This window comes from Thermobia domestica, chromosome 16 (genome assembly GCF_964235325.1).
Source record: "Thermobia domestica chromosome 16, izTheDome1.hap1.1, whole genome shotgun sequence".
NCBI classification, from domain to species: Eukaryota; Metazoa; Arthropoda; class Insecta; order Zygentoma; family Lepismatidae; genus Thermobia; species Thermobia domestica.
In genome coordinates, this window is record NC_137469.1 from 17,228,395 (window position 1) to 17,248,346 (window position 19,952).

Sequence of the window (19,952 nt, forward strand, 5' to 3'; positions counted from 1 at the left end):
TTAGGCAGTTGGGGAAGGGGCTTTCGGGCTGAAGGACTCAAATGCTCAAATTTTTAAAGAAAAGGAAGCTCATGTTAATCATATCTATTCTTAAAAACTTCAAGTCTCCCCAAATCTGAGATTAACAAAAAATATTTTTTCTCTAAATTTGTTACTGATATAGATAAATGAATAGTTGTACATGGTTTAGCAATACTTGAATTTACAAAATCAAATTAACAATAAAACATGCACGGAATAATTTCATACGCGTCATAGCAATGTTTCTCCTCAAACTAAGAACTTACAGCGAGGATGCGACCTCTTCGCTATGTGTGTCCTTCATTTATCGCAATCTAGACATCGAGATAGCGGCCGCGACTTAAACCTTTACCTCGACCGCGAGGCATCTTCGGCATGTCTTCACCTTTAGTATTAAAAAAGGATCTGTTGATGAAAGATTCATAAGTGTTCTTGTAAAAATGTCTGAGAAATTTCTTTATTGCTATCTATGTACAAAATAATAACACATATAATTATCGTATTGTAGTTTAGTACATTGTTTGCTGTTGATGATAAGAGATTCGATATACTTTTAAATTTATAATAAATAAATAAAACAGTGGTATAAGTATTAATTGAAAGATCTTCATAAGAATGACGATGACTTTATTGCAATTTATTTTTAACATTTTATTCACTTTTTTCAGCCTTTTTCTTCCTGTAAGCTTGGATATAAAAGTTGAGGAAAAGTACAATAAGCAAGAGTCCAATATTAAGGATGAACACAACGCCCATTTTAGGATAGCCACAGTCGTAGAAGAACAGAATTGATGCGTGTATGAGTACAATGAAGAATTGCACCTGTAAAAGGAAAAATACAAAGGGTGTTAATAACAATTCATGTTGTATCCTATTTGCTACACTAATACCTTAGGGTTGCCATTATTTCAAATTTTAAAAATCAGGGTAAGTTTCAACAAATGAATTTTATGACATAATTTTCACAGATTTCTCGCTATTTTTTTCTTCAGGAAACATGTTTCAGAAACGACACGATCATAATAATATCCACATATTATGTGTTTCAAATTATAAAAGGATGTGTCTATTTTTTTTAACTCTTTGGAGCACGGTGGTATATGAAATGTGGTATAATATTAGTACCACCGTGCTTCAAAGAGTTAAAGGCGAAGGACTTCATGTTGAAATATAACACAGAAAAATGTTTTTAATATATATAAAATTGGCTTTATTTTGACAGTAATTTTATGACATTAATGTTTGAATATGATTTCGGGCATGTGACCACCGCACCTATCGCGTACATGGAGTAATCTGGAGATATAATTTTCACACACTCTTCACAGTAAATCAGGCTATATTTCGGCATTAACGTGTCGAATATTGGCTTCCAAGTGCTCAATTGTTTCTGGTTTCTCGGCGTAGACACGTGACTTTAAATATCCCCAGAGAAAATAATCTTATGGCGTCAAATCGCACGAACGAGGTGAGGTGGCCAGTTAACAGGTCCAATTCGTGAAACTAATCGTTCGTAAAACGTTTCTTTCAGTAAATAATTGTAGCGCGCGCTGTGTGGCATGTTGGGCCATCCTGCTGAAACCACACGTCTGCAACATTAATGTCTTGCAGTTTAGGCAAGAAATGTTAGTAATCATGTCTCTGTACTGCTCACCGTTGGCTGTAATGTTATGAAAAGCATCATTCTTTAAGACATAAGGACCAATGATTCCACCGGCCCATAAGACGTCTTAACGCGATGCCTATTATCGTTTAGAGTAAACGCATTAGGGAAAAAACTATCCATAGTTTCTAGAATTAATCGCACTGATCGACGATTATGAGCACCATAAAATGCACGTAATGCCTGATGAGTTTGTAGAATTGAACCATGGTTTTGAAAATTAATTTGCACAATTTGCAAGCGTTGCTCCGGCGTGAGTCTATTCATGATAAATTGCCAAACAAAATAACCTCAAAACAACCGAAAACTGTAACATCAGCTGTCACAGAAGACAGTGTTGCCAGTTTAAAGTTTGCCGCCTCTAAAAAGACACTCTTTACAAACCTATTCAAACAACTTATTCAAATGATTTTCAGTGTTAACATTCAAACAAAACAGTAATAAAATGGTTGGGTTAATTTAATACAATGGGTCTGCGTTACCCTAGTTGTGTTAAATTCCGACATATAATTGGCATTACAGTACTTCATCGGTTTCTGAAGTAAAGTGTTAAAATGGTAGTCGGTTAAATCTACTAATTAACATGATGCGGAGTCATTTTAATAGCACATTGCTGGTATTATTTTATATACAGTTGCCAAATAATTACTTTTAATAAAACATTTTCTTTCGTATTAAACGGGTATGACTCATATGAGGGGTCATAAGATGAGCCTTATAACTAGTTACAACGAACGAAATATAGTCAGTGACGAAGATGAATATAGTGAAAATTGGAACAACAGATGGCAGCACATCTACTTATGCAGATGTTCTGGAGTCAATTACAAAATTTTCCAGTTTAGTATTCTATGATTATACTTTGAGGCTCGGGGAGACGGTGATGATGAAATGAACGAAATGATGACATGAAAAAGTTCGAGGAAAAGAGAGGCCTTTGAGAAAATCCACACACGCACATGGTGTTTATCCACCACAAAACCCACTTCGTGCGAGCCGAAATCGAACTTGACACATACTGATCCAAGGAGCCTAACCTCTCTTGTGTATGTTAATGTGCTAGCTAGGACCAAGTGTAGCATACGCATTTGTGAGCACAGCACACGTACAACACTTAGAGGGTTGACGGAAGTTTTCACTTTCGGAGGGCAAACTTGCTTTTTGAATCTCATTCATGATCTATTCTTTCATTTTCATTTTCATTTGGGCTTCGGCCCTAGGATTCATCATCACTATGGCGGACTCTGGCAATTCACTCGGACAATCGAATCTTGGTCGACATTCTGGCTTACCACAAACGCTTCATGCAAATCCAAGCACTTCACTATCACAACCGGCATACCGAGGACCATCCACTCGCACCCGGCATTTCTCGTGGGGAAACGAGCCTTTGCCAAACACATCTAAAGATCGACATCCATCTAGCGAGTCTACACAGTCTGCTAAACGTATACGGTTTCGTTCACCTCTAGCTTTAATGGATATCGAGGTCGATCCACAGCATAACCCTACTGCGGTGTCTTCAAATCCCGTTTCAACACAAGCTAATATCGAACTTCATCACTTCCTTCTTACTGACTACGACGTTAAATACACCAATCCAAAAATGATCTTTCTTCAAATAATGAAGTACGTTCCTCGAGTACGGGACACCCTAGCTCAAATAGTTAAGACCAAAAATGGCTATATTCTTAAATTGAAGGATCCAAATTTTGGAATAACTATACGGAATAAAGCTTCTTACGAAATCTTTGGTAAGAATGCTAAACTGTCGAAACTAACGGACAAACGACAGAAGCAGCCTCCGCCACCTAGAAAACCACCTTTTCTAACAGTTGTGATCAAAGGTGTTTCACCCGATCTAACAGATGCAGAAATTCAGGAGGAACTTAAACAAGAAGGCATTTCAGTTGACAAATGCATTCGCATTAGAAATAATAATGGCCCGACATATCTAGTCCGCGTTCTGTCACAGCGACAAGACACAATTGATTATCTTCTTCGTTTTGGTGCACCTATATATAAGCGAATACATCGGGTTGAACTGTCTAAGACTAACGGACCATTACCGATTCGCTGTGAAAAGTGTCAGATATACAATGATCACAATACAGCCAACTGTCCTAATCAACCGAAATGTGGCTATTGTTCGGGGCTCCATGACACCAAAACGTGCCCTAATCTGAAAGGGCCACCTAAATGCAACACATATGGTAGTGGACTTCATCCTACGTACAGCTACCGTTGCAAAGCTAAACCAGCACCAGCTCCTGAACGTCCATAATTAACTGTGCCATTAAAAACAACAGACACTACAGTTCAACCCAATCAATCCATATTACCTCCACTCACAGTAGAAGAGTTTCTCCGCTTTACCAATTTAGTTCTTCAAAACATTTTTCCATTCCAGAGAGCCCATATCACGCAACATATCATTTCTGCCGCAAAATCAATTTTTCACATAAATCTTCATGCCACCTACTCCAACAATTATGTTCATTTCCATGTTGGATCTCTGGAAACTGCTGTCTAAATTCATATATATATACTTTTCATTATGGAGATTAGTTTTCTCTTTGTTAATATTCTATCATTTTTTCAACATAGACGTTTATTAGAAGCTCTGTTACTCTAGGAACATATCAATGTATTTGCACTCAATGAAAGTGCGTTGAAACCAAATATAGTACCTCGCATTCCTGGATATCTACTACTACGTCATTATTATCACGACAACATGGCTCGTGCCCAAGGTGGAGTCGCAATAGGACATTCTCCAAAATATCCAATTAGAACATATACCCCACAAGCTTTCGAGAATATCCCGGAATACCTACTTTGTTCCATATACTTCCCATCAATAACCATAAATTTCAGCACAATCTATATTAGACCACGCCAACCTTTACCGTTAGAATATTTCAGATACATAGCGAATGCCTTTTCCAATATCATTATCATGGCAGATATTAATATCCACAGTCGGAGTGCCCGAGAAAAAGATGAATTTCAGCAGTATATAACTGATCATCATCTTTATATTCATATTCTTCCTATGCACACCAGGCCTATAAGCCAAACTACACCAGATGTTGTAATTACAACTCTGAATCTCATAAATAAGTGCCAGCTGGAGGTGCTTGATTCTATTGGTAGTGACCATCATCCAGTTAAACTAACGTTAACACATGGACTTCCAGCTCGTCCTGGTATTGCGTCTCGCTCCGTCTTGAGATACAATAAGGCTCATTGGCCTGAATTCCGACAAGAAATTGAGGATACTCTTCATAATGTAACACCACCTTCTAATGATATCGACCTCGCTTCTTGTCTCAACACTATAACTACTGCAATACAATATAACTCTCAACATCACATTCCAATAGAACAAGTTCATCCTTATAAACCGAAATTGCCTCCAAGCTACCTCGTACTTGCACAAAAGGCGCGACAACATTTTCGCGATTATTATCGAACAGGAAACCGTGAATCTCTTCAGCACCACCGTCAATGGCAACGCACAGTTAAGAACTATCTGGATGCATATAAACGCAGGAATAGGCTTAAAACCTGTACCAACTTATCTGAGGCTGCACATCCTTCTTGATATTGGAAGCCTTTCAATCAACTTGCTGGAAAGAACATCAAAACTACCTATCCTCTCATTGACCATGGCACACCTCTGTTTTCGGATCAAGATAAAGCAAACGCCTTTGCTGCTCAGTTACAGGCAGTATTTACTCCTTCTGCCGCTTCCACACGTTCAGAACGGATAAACATATCTAGCATCCCCGCTCTGCAGCCCTCCACAGAGCATGTCATAGATCCGGAACATCCTCTTACAGCACCTATCACCACTGCTGAACTTCACACCGTACTAAAGAGGAAAAGGAATACAGCACCAGGAATTGATAACATCTCTTACCGTCATATCCAAGAAGCTCCACAATCACTACTGGTCCTCCTTGTTGCAATCTTCAATTTCATCCTACAAACTGGTTACTATCGACTGGAATGGAAAGTATCGAAAGTCTGCATGTTTCACAAACCAAAAAAACCTATACATTCTGTCAGCTCATATAGACCAATCCAACTTACTTCAGTGTTCAGTAAGCTACTAGAAAAAATTCTCGTGTGCCGGCTTCATTCATATCTGGAAGCACACAACATACTAGCTATTTATCAAGCAGGCTTCAGACCACGTTTCTCAAATTAATGACCAATTGCTTCGCCTTAGCACTATAATCACAAACCAGTATAACAAAGCATTCCCATCATGTCTTATATTCATGGATTTAGAAAAGGCTTTTGATAAGGTTTGGCATTATGGACTAATTCAAAAACTTCAGTCACTCAACCTTCCGATGTGCTATTTGAGGCTCATTCTTTCTTTTCTAACACATCGTATTGCTTACGTCACTGTTGGTAATATGCTCTCTTGGCCTATATTTCCGTTTACTGGAGTTCCTCAGGGATCAGCTCTTAGCCCCTTACTTTATATACTTTATTCTTCCGACATACCTCCAACTCCGCACAATGTATTTACTTTTCAATATGCAGACGATACGGCTTTCCTCGCTCTTGGCAAAACTGTACATCAACCTAATACTGCTCTTCAAACTGCACTCAATAATTTCATCACCTGGTGTAAGAAGTTGCATCTAACTATCAACGAAGAAAAAACACAAGCAATAGTGTTCTTGCCACCTAAAAGACGTTCCAGAATTCACAGGAACCCAACTCTTTTCCGAGTCACCGTAGATGGATATCTTATACATCCTACATCGACTGTTACCTACTTAGGCGTGGTCTTCGATTCCAAGCTCACTTGGAACGCCCACTTGAAGAGGCTAACAGATAAGGCTAACAATAGAGTGAATCTATTACGCCGACTCACTGGAACAACATGGGGCCTAAAAGCGGATGTCTTGCTACACACCTATAAGGCGTTTCTCCGCCCCGTCCTCACTTATGGACATACGGCCTGGTGCAATGCTTCTGCTTCATATTACGAAAAGCTCTGCATACTAGAGAGACACGTGATTCGTCTAGCCTATCGCCTTAAACTACCATATCTCACATGGCTCACCTATGAATACATCTCCTTTCCAAAAATTACGGAACATCTTGCAGAACTTCGTATTAGATACGTCAACTCTCGCATACACACAGGTCATCCGCTCTTTTTAGACATCCTTCACTCCGACGCTCTCACCGACCCCACCTTTCGGTACAAACTTTCACCATTAAATATATTTATATCTCTATATATCAACAACACGCACCTGACACCGGACGAACGAGAAATCTACGGCATTTATTTCATTGGTGATCACATTCCTCATCTTTTTCCATTATTGCACAGAGATCCTCACCATTAACAAGGGCTTCCCCCTGTGTTCATCAGTCCCGAGCCGCCCCGGGACAGAAGATATAACCCTGCATCTGTCTGATTAACACATTTATGTTTGTGACGTTCTAGCACTTCATCTCATTTCTCATCTTCATTAGTTTACAATTTCTCTGGCCACATGTTGCACCTATTCCTTATCTTTGATTCTCTTGCACTATATCATATGTATGTTTTTTTGCACTATATCATTATGCACTGTAACAGTTAATGTAGTTCTAGTTCTATTATGTTTATTAGCATAAATAAAAATAAATGTAAAATGATGATATGAAATTAAATGATGATGAGTATTATAAACCCTCTTAATAGATGTTCCACTTCAGCTGATAATAAAGAATATTCCTTAGCCCATCCCACACCTTTTCCTGCGCCTATTTTGTATATAAGAATCACATGCCAAAGAGAGGGCGTAACCGTCTGAGAGGCAGGAGGATAAAATCTATTACTCATAGACTCGAATTCTCTCTAAGAGAAATATAATGTCTCTTCCTCCTTAACTAAAAAAAAAAAATCGAACTTGTGACCAGATGCACCAGAATTCAGTACTTTATCATTGATTCACCACGATCCCTAATACACTACTTGTATACCGAGATGTAATTTCGTAAAACATTCAACTTCTTACCATATTAATTATATTGTAAGGATCCCCACATCACAAGAAAAGCACATGTATAACAAACATGCCATTATTTACAAAAGCAGACGATACATTAATGAGGAAGACACGAAGGAAACCGAAAGAAGACGGACCACACGAAAGGATCCGAAGGAGGACGAGCCACCCGATGAGGACACATAAAAGAGGAACCACGGAGGACCTGGCATCAGTCAACCAACTGATCACAAACTATCGTAAACCCTAGAGGCTGCTATGAAGCTAAGGGGTTCTCCTAACCACAACTAAACCCTGGAGGCTACTATGAAGCTAAGAGGTCCAACTTAGGCTGTACCGAACCTCGCAAAGGCTGCTATTAGCCGAGGTTTCCTAGAACCGAATCCTTGAGAACCCTGGAGGCTGCTATGAAGCTAAGGGGTTACCCGTACAGAACATTACAACCTGCAAACCTTGGTCATTATAGAGAAACTTTGTTATTAGAACTTCTGTAGACACAAAAGAATTTATTTTACAATAAATTGGTGAAGGAATAAATCCCAGTCCATTATTTGACTCTACCCATAAAATTATTTCAATATTCATAGATATTTTTAAATTCAGTCCTCCTTGCCAGGTTCAATGTACACGATTACTAACAGAGGTCAGTGGTGAATATACAATGTAAAAACTGGGGGGAGGGCAGCCAAAACCCAGAGTATGATAGGTATATCATGAGTTTACGCAAATCATTTTAATTCAAAATCCATTTACACACTCCGTTAACAGAAACTATGAATAAAAAAAATAAAGCATTCCTTCCACCAGTTACAGTTTGACATGAAGTGCGAATCAGTAGTTAATAAATTGTAGGCATTTACAAGTATGATAGCTAAACAGATTAGTTATAAGACTAATTAATTCGTCGATTGAGTGTGTTTGCAAATTGTGTAAAAACAAAAACACGGATATATCATTATTTAAAAAGTATAATGATTCAATGTAAAAAAAAAAATGTTCCAAGCTCCCTCGCAGGATCCCAGACGGGGTCCAACTCAAAATGTTGAAATGGAAAGGAGTTCAAGTTGAGTATCGTATGAAAGCTGATGTAAGTGAAAGAAGAGAAAACAAGTTTCGATTCTTGATAAAAAAAAAAAAAAAGTCTATGACCACTCCTATTAATCTGAAACGGTGAGACAGGTCTAGAAACAAAACCAACAAAAAAAAAAAAAAAAAAAAACTAGAATGTATCAAAGGAAATGACCCGCTGCCATTTTCTACTGCTTATCGACAGTTGAGACTTGTCCAATTCTGTATCATTTAACACGAGCTTTTGTATGATGTGCTTATTTACCCCCCTTGGCATTTGAAACTTTTGAGTTGGACCTCGTCTGGGATCCTGCTGTTGAAACTGGGACATTTCTATTTTCTTTTGATACATTCTAGTCTTTTTTTGTTTGTTTTTACACCTGTCTCACCGTTTCAGATTAATATGAGTGGCCATTAACTTTTCAATGACGCTTGTGTTGACATTTTGACCCAGCGCTATTTTGCACAGGCTTATCACCTAGAGTCGATACTTGTTTCCTCTTCTTTCACTTAACATCAGCTTTCATACGACTCTCAACTTCCCATTTCCCTTCCATTTCAACATTTTGAGTTGGATCCTATCTGGGACCCTACAAGGGACCCTGGAACATTTTTTTTTACTTTGAATCATTATACTTTTTAAATAATGACACATCCGTATTTTTGTTTCTACACCTATCTCACCGTTCCAGATTCATACGAATGCCATAGACTTTACAATGAAGATTGTGTTTGTATTTTGACCCACCACTATTTTGCACAAGCTTATCGTAGAGAGTCGCGACTTGATTTACCTTCTTTTATTTAACACCAACTTTCATATAATATGCAAGTTGAAGCCCCTTTCCATTTAAAAATTTTGAGTTAGATCCCGTTTGGGAACCTGGGACAATTTATTTTACGTTGATACACTGTATTTTTGAAATGATGAAAGACATGTTTTCTGTTTTCGTATCTGTCTCGCCGTTTCAGATTTTTCGGGGGTTGTAAAGGGCTTTATGGACACGCTTGAAGATTTTAATAAAAATGAGTAACATGCTGCCCTCAAGCGGAATGCTTGAGACCTCCCCAATTTGGTAACCGGTTTTGATCTTACCTTGACCCAAGCTTGCAGGAAATATATACATCATCCCCATTTTGTGGGTTCAGGTTCAAGTACACCCCTAGTAAAAGTTGTCCGTAAGTTTCAAAGCGTTAAGATAATATAAGTATAGTCTATGAGGTCAAAATCCTCAAATTTGAATTTTGGCATTTTTTACTCTTAAAAGGACAAATTAAACCATCCAAATTTACAAAAGTTCTAGGGAACAATTATGATTTTTTTGACAATTCCAAAATTTCAGGGTGGGCTAAATATACTTCTAATGAAATTTAAGTAATTGAAATTCATTCAAAGTCACTTACCAATTGCATCTGAGTGAGAGACTTCTTTAAGCTGAGTTTGTTCTTGAATCCAGGGTATATCATTGTTGTGAGATAATAGGAATACATAATAACGTGGATAAAAGTATTCATTAATCCACACAACCATGCTTGGCCACCTGAAAAGAGAGAGAGAAAAAGAATATTAATTATTAATAGGTCAAATAGGAATATGTCCTAATAGTAACTATCTGCACTAGTCAAAAATGAAGTTTTGATAGGTCAATTCATTGAGGTTTAATGCAATTTTCTGCTCCGAGGCTATATGAGACGAACTTTCAGTTTAAACTAGGACCCCAAACACTACTTGGGGTTTGTATTCCGAACAAATACTCCCTCCCGAAATTGATCTCGGAACCACGTACACAGAAAGCACTTTGTCGGGATCTCATTCACGAAAGAAGTATAGTTTAGGAAGAGTTTTAAATATCATTTGAACTCTTATACGTTTATTAAAAGTTCATAAAAAAAAGTGATAAAAAAATCTACTTCAACTTGGGTTTCAATACTATAAGGTTCCGTACCCTTAAGTGTAACCACTTACTACAAACACATGCTTCAAACCACGAACACGTGTTATTGTGTTCAAAACATAATCAGCAACTGACGATGGAAGGAAGATACCAGGAAAACACAAAGTTGGTTCGGAAGGAAATTGAAGATGGCCTCTCCTCACGGACCTCCCCTTCAGAGAACATTCATAAAAGAGGACGTCAAGTGGGCGGAGGAATCAGTTCCAGTGCTGATCGCTAACCTTCCTGAACTATCTCCCGAGACCGCCTTGGGTTACGGAGATATCCTTAAATCCTAACTCATGAAGAAAAGTAGTATTTCTATAATACCTACTCCGGAGGTTGCAATGAGCTAATGGCCAACCCTTAGCTATACTATCTCCAGAAACTGCTATGCGTAAGGGAGATATCCTTTGAATCACCGTCCGACGCCGATGTGCACTAGGACATTTTTATCTTTTGTATCTGAAGCCACTTTTTGTGTGTTAAAGTTTTGTCTCCACACAGGAAAATATCTTATCAACTTTGTATTATTTACAAGAACTTTGTAAATTTTATAAGACATTACTTTTATAATAAGACGGTGAAAGGTTCCCAGACTTTTTATTATACTCTACCGAACAAAACATTGTAATATTTATTTTCATAAAATAAAACTAAACAAACTAAGGATAAAATGTTTTTGATATGGAATCAGCAGTTCAAGAACATGTTTCGGTTTCAGTCGTAATAGATCAAACACTTAAGATTGTTTTTGCTGTTCACTGAACTTTAGCGTCGGTTGTAGGCCGTGGGGCTATATCAGACAAGAGTGGTGGAATACAAACCATCACAATTTGTTCAATTGAACCGGAAATTGAACCTGGGGCTCATATGTACCAAGGCCCACCAAGATGTATAAGGTCCACCTGCTAGCCACTAGGCCAAGGAACAGGGTTCTAGTATTACTTCCTGGTTTTAATAGTGTTCTCATAGAGCGATAATGGTAACAGAAAGTGAGAAACAGTTTCTTCCGGTATAAATTTAGCGTCCCAATAATAGGTTTCAATTTCCACTCCAATCCCTTTGTTGTATCTTTAAGTAGGTCGTTACATGTATAGGCCGAAACGGTGTACGAACGAAACGGCATAGATTCGAAAACCTGTATACAATCCAGGGGGACGATCGGGGCAATCGTCCCTCCCCCACCAGCAGGGGAAACTTTCTTATTTTAAGTATATAAATAAAACCATCCCAGAGTTTGGTGCTCTTAAAAGTATCTCTAAGTAGCAGTATTACAACCCATCGCCCCCCCCAGAAGTATGTCCTGGATCCGCCCCTGATGCAATCGAAATAATAACAGTAAAACATTATTTTATAATTACTTAATATTAATTAATAATCACTGTCTTAAAGATTTATATAGAGGAAAATCTTCATACGATCGAAACGGTTTAGGAACGAAGCGACCTAGAACCGAAACAGTTCTGAGCTGACGTTTCGGTCGTATGGCGTTTCGGTTCTACGCCGCATTCCCTCTTCAAGTGACAGAAATCTATTTCCAGCTTTTTTTACAAGTTCATAGTTATTTCTTACCTGGAAAATACTTAGTGATACCCCATGCGAGTCCAACCATTCCTCCGTGGTGATATAAATGTAGGAACGTAACTTGACTTTGCTTTTTCCTCATAACAAAGAATATCTGAAATTATAAATTAATTATCTTGATTACTTATTCAAAGATTAATGAGATAACTTTAGTTGATTTATATTGATAACATATATATCCGACTATAAGACGAGAATTCCCGCCCCCCACCCACCCCTTAAATTAGTAATTTAAAAAAATACGGGGTCATCTTCTTAAATTAAGGTTTGATAGTTGAGGTCAATATTTTTATTTTGTGCAATAGCTTATACCGGGAAGTTAAAAAATCTCTCATTACCCATGCAGGGAGAATGGATCCTTAGCGCCTGGAATAGGACTTCAAATAGATTCATAGTGAAAATATTTAATCAGTTGTGCATATTATCCAACGCCATGCACAGGAAAAAAAGAACGTATGTGGTGTACGTAAAAACGTAGGTTACATGCGTAAATCCTGTAGTTTTTTGACTTAAAATACGACTATATATAATGGTAACGACGAGGGACATGTCAGTGGTACTACCGTTTAAAACCTAGCATCATTCTGAACAAAACAAAGTACAAACCATGATCGTAGGGCAAATAGAGATTTTTCAAAGAATTTCTGAATTTTTCCCCTATTACACATTTTTAGTCAATGTGTTTAGTAAAGTAGCTACAGTGTCATCCCTATTTGTCGTAGGATCATGGTAACTACCGCGTTTTGTTTGTAATGATACAACGTTTTCAACGGTACCAGTACCGTTGCGCTGTCACCTGAAGAGACTTGAAGAGACAAATTTCCGAAAAATGGAATTTTTGAAAATTTGAATTTCCCGCTGCTTCTTTATACATTTTATGCGGGAATTCCTTCTCTCAGGTACATGATAGGGACATGAAAGTGTTACGATTGGAAACGATGCTTCATTACGAACAAAATTAGGTACAAATCATAATCCTATAATAAATAGTCTTGATGCTACAGCTGATTTACTAAATTTCCCTTCCCATTTTTGGGTTATAAATACTAATGTATTGTTATTCAATAAGCTCTAGCGTCAAGGTTATTCATTGTAGGACCATGGTTCGTACCTCATTTTGTTTGTAACGAAGCAACGGTTCAAACTATACCACGTGGCGCTAGCATGTACCTGAGGGAACACATTCCCGAAAAAAATTTTTTTCCCAACAAAAGTATTTTTTCCCAATTTGAGCTGGAATTTTCCACTTCTGGTAGATAATAGGAAATTTGAGTGGCACAGTGGGGAAAATATTGCTTTATTACCATATAATGAGGTACGAACTATGATCCTACGATAAAGAGACTTGACACTAGAGCTTATTGAATGACAATAGATTAGGGAAAAAATGGGTCGGGGTAACAATAGTAAATGAATTTTAGCACCAAGGCTATTTACCCAGGATCATGGTTCATACATCGTTTTGTTTGGAATGAAGCAAAGTGTTTTGGTAGCATTCGCACGTCCGTGTCGTGTACCGGAGAGGAGAAATTCGCGGGAAACAGAACTTTAAAAAAAAAAAATTTCACCCCACTTTGGGTGGGATTTTATTAGCTTCGGTACAAATTAGGGAAATTTGACTGATACAGTTGGAAACACAGCTTCATTCCAAACAAAACAAGGTATTAACCATGATCCTACGATAAATAGTCTCGACGCAATAGCTGCTTGACTGAAAGTCTAAAATTTACCTAGAAAAAAGTGGAAGTCTTTAAAGGGTTAAAGATAACATGTAAAAATGATCAAATCGGGCATTGTGTTTTCGTATTGAATTGGATTAACCCAAAACATTTCATTGTGCTATAAATCATTGCAGTGAATGGCTTTCTGCAACTCGATTGAAACATATTGCACTGCAGTTTGTTCATTTTACACCAGATAGGGGTGTCTTACTGTTGTAACAAAATACTGTGCCAATCTTTACTGTTATCGCAGCCTAGGCTTGTCAGGTATAAGATAATTTATCATGATATACGATATTTAAACCTTAATGTTTTTATACGGTAATCCCTTTGCGATAATAGGTGAATATAGACTGCGAAAATTTTAGAACGCACACTTTTTTTTTCAGTTTTTTGAATCTGGAAATAAATTGTGGACGTGCATTAAATAATTATAAAACACACACGCTGAGATTTTAAACAGATATTCTCGCTAAAATAAATCAATACCGATTTGACAATTGGCAAATGACAACCCTACATCCATTCTTTATTTGGACTGTTAAGGGTCTTCACTACAGCGAAATTAAACTACCGCTAATTTTAGAGTTTTTCTGTAATATTTTCAAAACAAATAAAAATATTCGAAAAGCAGAAACGTAGTGAACTAGACAAAAAGATTTTGCATATGATACCGTTATCACAACTCATCTATCTGCTTTCGATTTGCAACTGTAGATAGATCTAGCATTTTTTGCGGGTTCTGTAAATAGCGGCATACCAAAAGCAGGTAAGTGAAATGTGGTAAAGGTATCACATGCACAATTGTATTGTCTAGTTCACTACGTTTCTGCTTTTCGAATATTTTGATTTGTTTTGAAGATATTACAGAAAAACTCTAAAATTAGCGGTAGTTAATTTCGCTGTAGTGAAGACCCTTAATCTCTAAATTTCATCTGCGTATGGGGTCTACCTTGCTAACGAAATGTGTGAAAGGATTTTATAGGTTGTTGACGAAAGAGAGATACCTCGTTGTTGACGAGAAAATGGCGGGCCACCGAAAAAAATGGTTCATGTATAATTTCATATTATTTTCAAATAACAATAAATATATTATCAATTTTGACCTTCAAAGACCTAATATTCTGTGTTCCAAATCTCATGTCCATTTTACTCGTGCCAAGTTATCAGTCCTGGTTCGAAACTTCTGGGATTGTCTCTGAGCAAGTACATTTAATTCTTTTATTCTTTATTTCACTTCCAGAAAGCAGAAAGGTGCTAAGCGCCAAAATGAAATTTTCTCATGAGATGAACAAAAACAAATGAAACACTAATTAATTCCGATTCTTTCTTTCTTCTAGAATTCAGTTTTCACTGCAGACCGTTCATATTGTCTCATTTCCTCACAACGTTAAACATGAATAGTCAGGATATGCACTTAGTTGGAAATCAAGGAGAATGGCGCTTAGCACCTTTCTGCTTTTTGGGGGCGATTTATTTATTTTTACAGAATAAACCTTACTCCAACCCCTCAAGCTGGAGTGCCAACCTTTGTCGTTTGTCCACGACTGCTTATTCAATATATTCGCTAGGGATGCGCACGAGACGAGTCGAGACAGGATTTTCCTGACAAAATTCGAGTCAAGACACGGCTCTTCCAATAGAGAAATATACATTTTTCGAGTCGAGATAGCCACAAATCTTGTATTGTGCGCATCCCTAATATTCGCAGCCAACCTCCATATTTAGAGGCCTTCTCTTCGATATGCAACTGAGGACGCGCCATGGCGTAGCGACAGGAATAATAATAATAATAAGGAAAATTAATAAAATAAAATAAAACTATTGATTAATTCTATAGGAAGCTTCCCAGAAAGGTGAAAGTTTTTGTAATATGCAATGTTACTTACAGTATCTAAGAGCTCCGATATCTTCAACATAAAGTAAAGCCAACATGCTCGTGCTTCCTGCAATAGAGAAAGAAAATATCAATTTTTCAAAGTACTTAATCGACGTTGAAAGAGTAACAACAATTGATGGGTTCAGAGCACAAAGGAATCAAGTCCATCTTTTTTTGGTCATTTTTGTCATATTTCGTATTTAAGATCTCTATCAGAAGCTCCTTTCAGAACTTAAAAGATTTATGTCCAGATATTGTAAGTAATTCTTATAATGTAAGTAAATGTTAATTTTTCGTGTACGTATATTTAACCGTCTTGTACGAACTGTGACTCTTTCTGTCACAACTTTGGTAATTTGATTTGATTCTGTTGTGCTCTGAACGCCCAATTGTCATTGCATAAGTTGATAATTTCATATTTTGTGTCACCAAATATGATTTTTACCATAACAATAAATTTCAAATATATTCAGTACATTAATTTTATTCTGTTCATATAATCTTGTTTATATATATATATATATATATATATATATGGCAATGTCCTATATGGTTAGCATTCACTTCTTCCGTGTAGCAGACTCGGGTAGGATTCTTTGTGGAAGCTCATATGGTTCCGATCCCATGTTAAAAATAAATTAAATCTTACAGGTTTATGTCCCACGATTATGCCATGTTAGATAAAGGTAACGGTGATTATGAGAATTGAACGAAATCGTGGGATGAAGCAAGTGAGAGGAAACAGAAAATCCCCGAGAAAACCCACGCACGCGGTATTTGTCCACCACAAAGCCCATTTGACGCGAGCTGGGAAAGAACCAATGACCAGAGGTGCCCGAACTCATGAGATCGGCGTGAAGTGAGCGTGAGGTCGAGTGATATCGACATGCCGATGTGAGCGTGATGTCGAAAGGATGTTGTAAGCATGAGATCGAATGAGCGTGATGTCGAGATAATGCTGTGAGCGTGAGGATGGTTGAGCGTGTTGTCTGGTTGACGATGTGGGTATGAGGTCGAGTGAGCGTGATGTCGAAAGGATATTGTGAATGTGAGGTCAAGCGAGCGTGATGTCGAAAAGATGTTGTAAGCGTGAGGTCATAATGATGTTGTGAGCGTGACGTCGTGTGAGCTTGATGTCGAGATGATGCTGTGAGCGTGCTGTCGGGCTGACGATGTGAGCGTGAGGTTGAGCGAGCATGATGTCGAAAGGATGTTGTGAATATGAGATCGAGTGAGCGTGAGGTCGTGTGAGCTTAATTCGAGATTATGCTGTGAGCGTGAGGTCGGGTGAGCGTGATGTCGAGTTGACGAGTAATCGTGAGGTCGATTAAGCTTAATGTGGAAATGATGTGAGCGTGATGTCGAAAGGATGTTTCGAATGTGAAGTCGAGTAAGGGTGATGTCGAAAAGATGTGAGCGTGAGGTCATAATGCTGTGAGCGCTAGTCGAGTAAGCGTGATGTCAAGTTGACGATGTGAGTGTGAGGTCGAGTGAACGTGAGGTCGAAATGATGTTGTGAGCGTTAGTTTGAGTGAGGTTAGTCCGAAGTAGGCACATTTGCCACGACTTCACGCATGAGCACAACCACTTCGCTATCAAGGCTGCATGATCCCACATTAACATGTAGATGTACGTTTCAAATTGCCTTAGTGTGCTGAAACTTTCCTGCAAGAGTTACTACCTAGGTAAATTCCAACACAACCAACTTTAAAAAATGGCAACCCATCTTAATTTGTAAGTAAAATACGCATTATCCTAAAACATTGTTCTTCATTGGATTTTTTTTTGTATGTCCAACACTAGCTCAGTCCAACTATATTTATTACGTTTTATTATCCTTAATGAATTCATTTGGAGCGCTGATTGAGCCTTACTTAGGAACCATAAAGTTGCACAACATAATATTTTACAAGCTTATTTAACATAATATTTCGCAAGCTTATTTAACATAATATTTCACAAGCTTATTTAACATAATATTTCACAAGCTTATTTAACAATATTTCACAAGCTTATTTAACAGGTCAAGGTCAACTACCATGCAAAGTTTGATCCCAATCGGGTGAGTTCGATGCATTTCTTTTGTTTATTTGTTTTTGTTTTTAATAATTCGAGGAATGATCGGAAAAAAAGTTACAAAGCCTATTATGGCTTATATGTGAGACATATCTGGAAGATGAGCACTCAACAATAGCCCTCGATGAAATCACAGCTTTTATTGAACCACTTATCAGAACGGTAGATAAAGTTTGCTATACCATTTGCATAGAAATCCGCGTTAAGTTGTCGTAGCCAACGTGAGGCAGTGGTTTTTAGATGCCAGATAATGATGGCCAGCCATTTTTTTTTTTTTTTTGCTTTAGAACAAGGAAAAGGTGAAAGTCACTGGGGCTAGATCAGGGCTGTAGTAGGGTTGCTCTAGTCGTTCCGAGCATAACGTCAGGGTTGAAGTACCGAGTCTACCGCTGTATCCCAGGTTGTTATTAAGAATATTGGTCCATCTTTCTTTGAAGGCAAGACATCACTTCCCTACATGTTGTTTTGAAACTTAACCCTTCCCCATACATCTCAACAATCTGCCTTTAAATGTCAGCAAGTTTGACCCACAGGAACAGCAATATTGACCTCACTTTTACCCTTGAACAATTTTCCAGACGAGTCATCATTTTAATGTCCGCTTATCGGGTATAAAAGATCATAATTCGAAGTTTTCAAACCTGCACCAAGACAGACATGTTTTAATCTACAAATAAATTTTCGTTAAGTTACAATGGATAACATAGAAGTTTCATGATTTGTAACCATTTTTTCGATCATTCCTCGTATATGACTCAAAATTATTGACTACCCATAATTCTGAAACCGACAATATGTACAGCATAACATTTCATTCTCTTAAATAGCAGGTCAAGGTCAAGTAGATGCCAAGTTTGATTCCGACCAGGTCCTTGATTATTCTTTGGAGAAAATCGAAATAAAGGACGAGAAAGTAATATTCTTGTAACGTTATACAAAGTCTTGGAAGCTATAAGATTTGCACAAGTAAAAGAAATGTAACCCAAATTTTGATTGAGTATATTTTTTGAAGTAAGGATGATAGAAAAAAAAAGTGACAAAAGTTAGCGTTGTTTATGGAAATAGTTTGATAATAAAACCAATAAGAGAAATTGTAATGCTGAATATAAGTAATTGTTAAATGACCAGAAATGAAAATAAAAAAAATGCAAATTGCTTATCAATTGCGAGGGAAAAAAAAAGAATTAATCGCGGTAATTCTTAATGTAAATGTTTAGTACGCATCAATATTTACAGCATGGGGCAAAAACTGCATGTTGTTGTCCAGCGTTGACAGTTGTAAAAGTTATTTTTTAAGTATTCAGAAAAAAACGCCTTTTTAAGTAAAAATGCATTCTGGCAACAATGTTCCAGCAAAAATATTACTACAGGTATAACTCATCCTCGCACATTTTGAGCAATGATTTATCAATAAAATAATAAATATATAAATTGGTCTCAAAGTTTGGGTTGCATTTCTTTAGGATACTCTGTAGTAAAACTTTTGATAGAGAAAAAGCGTTTTTTGATAAGATGGAACTTATTTTGTGAATGCTGACTCTACATTCACAAAATAAGTTCCATCTTTCCCTTGACTGAAACCGGAACTAATAATAAATTATTATTTTCGGTTAGAATATTACACTCAGGGCCGTCGCGTGGGTGGGGCGATCGTGGCGATTGTCCCGGGCGCCGATACCAAGGGGGCGCCGGGACTACAAAGAAACAAAGTTCAAATAGGCTAATTCAGATTCTTCTGTCATTTAAGCAAATGATTTTTTTTAATAATGTTAATTGAGATATTTTATTAATGATCAGGCTACGGCTAAGTAAAATTACCGGTAATGCAAAACATCGTCTACGATTATTCAACTGGAACTATGTCCAGCCCTCTGTGAGAAGAGATGTTATCGTGGAAAGCTGACCGAGATCTGTTACTACTTATTTCTTATCCGTATGACAGTTTGATACAAATTGAAGAAACTTCAGTAGAAT

General features: G+C 37.4%; 1 protein-coding gene across 3 annotated transcripts in view; it reads right to left on the minus strand.

Annotated features, from left to right (window-relative positions):
• Positions 1-450: 450 nt before the first annotated feature.
• LOC145672931 (very long chain fatty acid elongase AAEL008004-like) overlaps positions 451-19,952 on the minus strand; it is a 103,807-nt gene continuing 84,305 nt past the window's right edge. For all 3 annotated transcript variants that reach the window (XM_081742151.1, XM_081742152.1, XM_081742153.1), the window contains exons 5-8: positions 15,913-15,969; positions 12,291-12,396; positions 10,186-10,322; positions 451-843 (exon numbers count right to left, since the gene is read on the minus strand). In XM_081742151.1, coding sequence (XP_081598277.1) covers positions 673-843; positions 10,186-10,322; positions 12,291-12,396; positions 15,913-15,969 — 471 coding nt within the window. In that variant the 3' untranslated portion in view covers positions 451-672. The remainder of the gene's footprint in view (positions 844-10,185; positions 10,323-12,290; positions 12,397-15,912; positions 15,970-19,952) is intronic.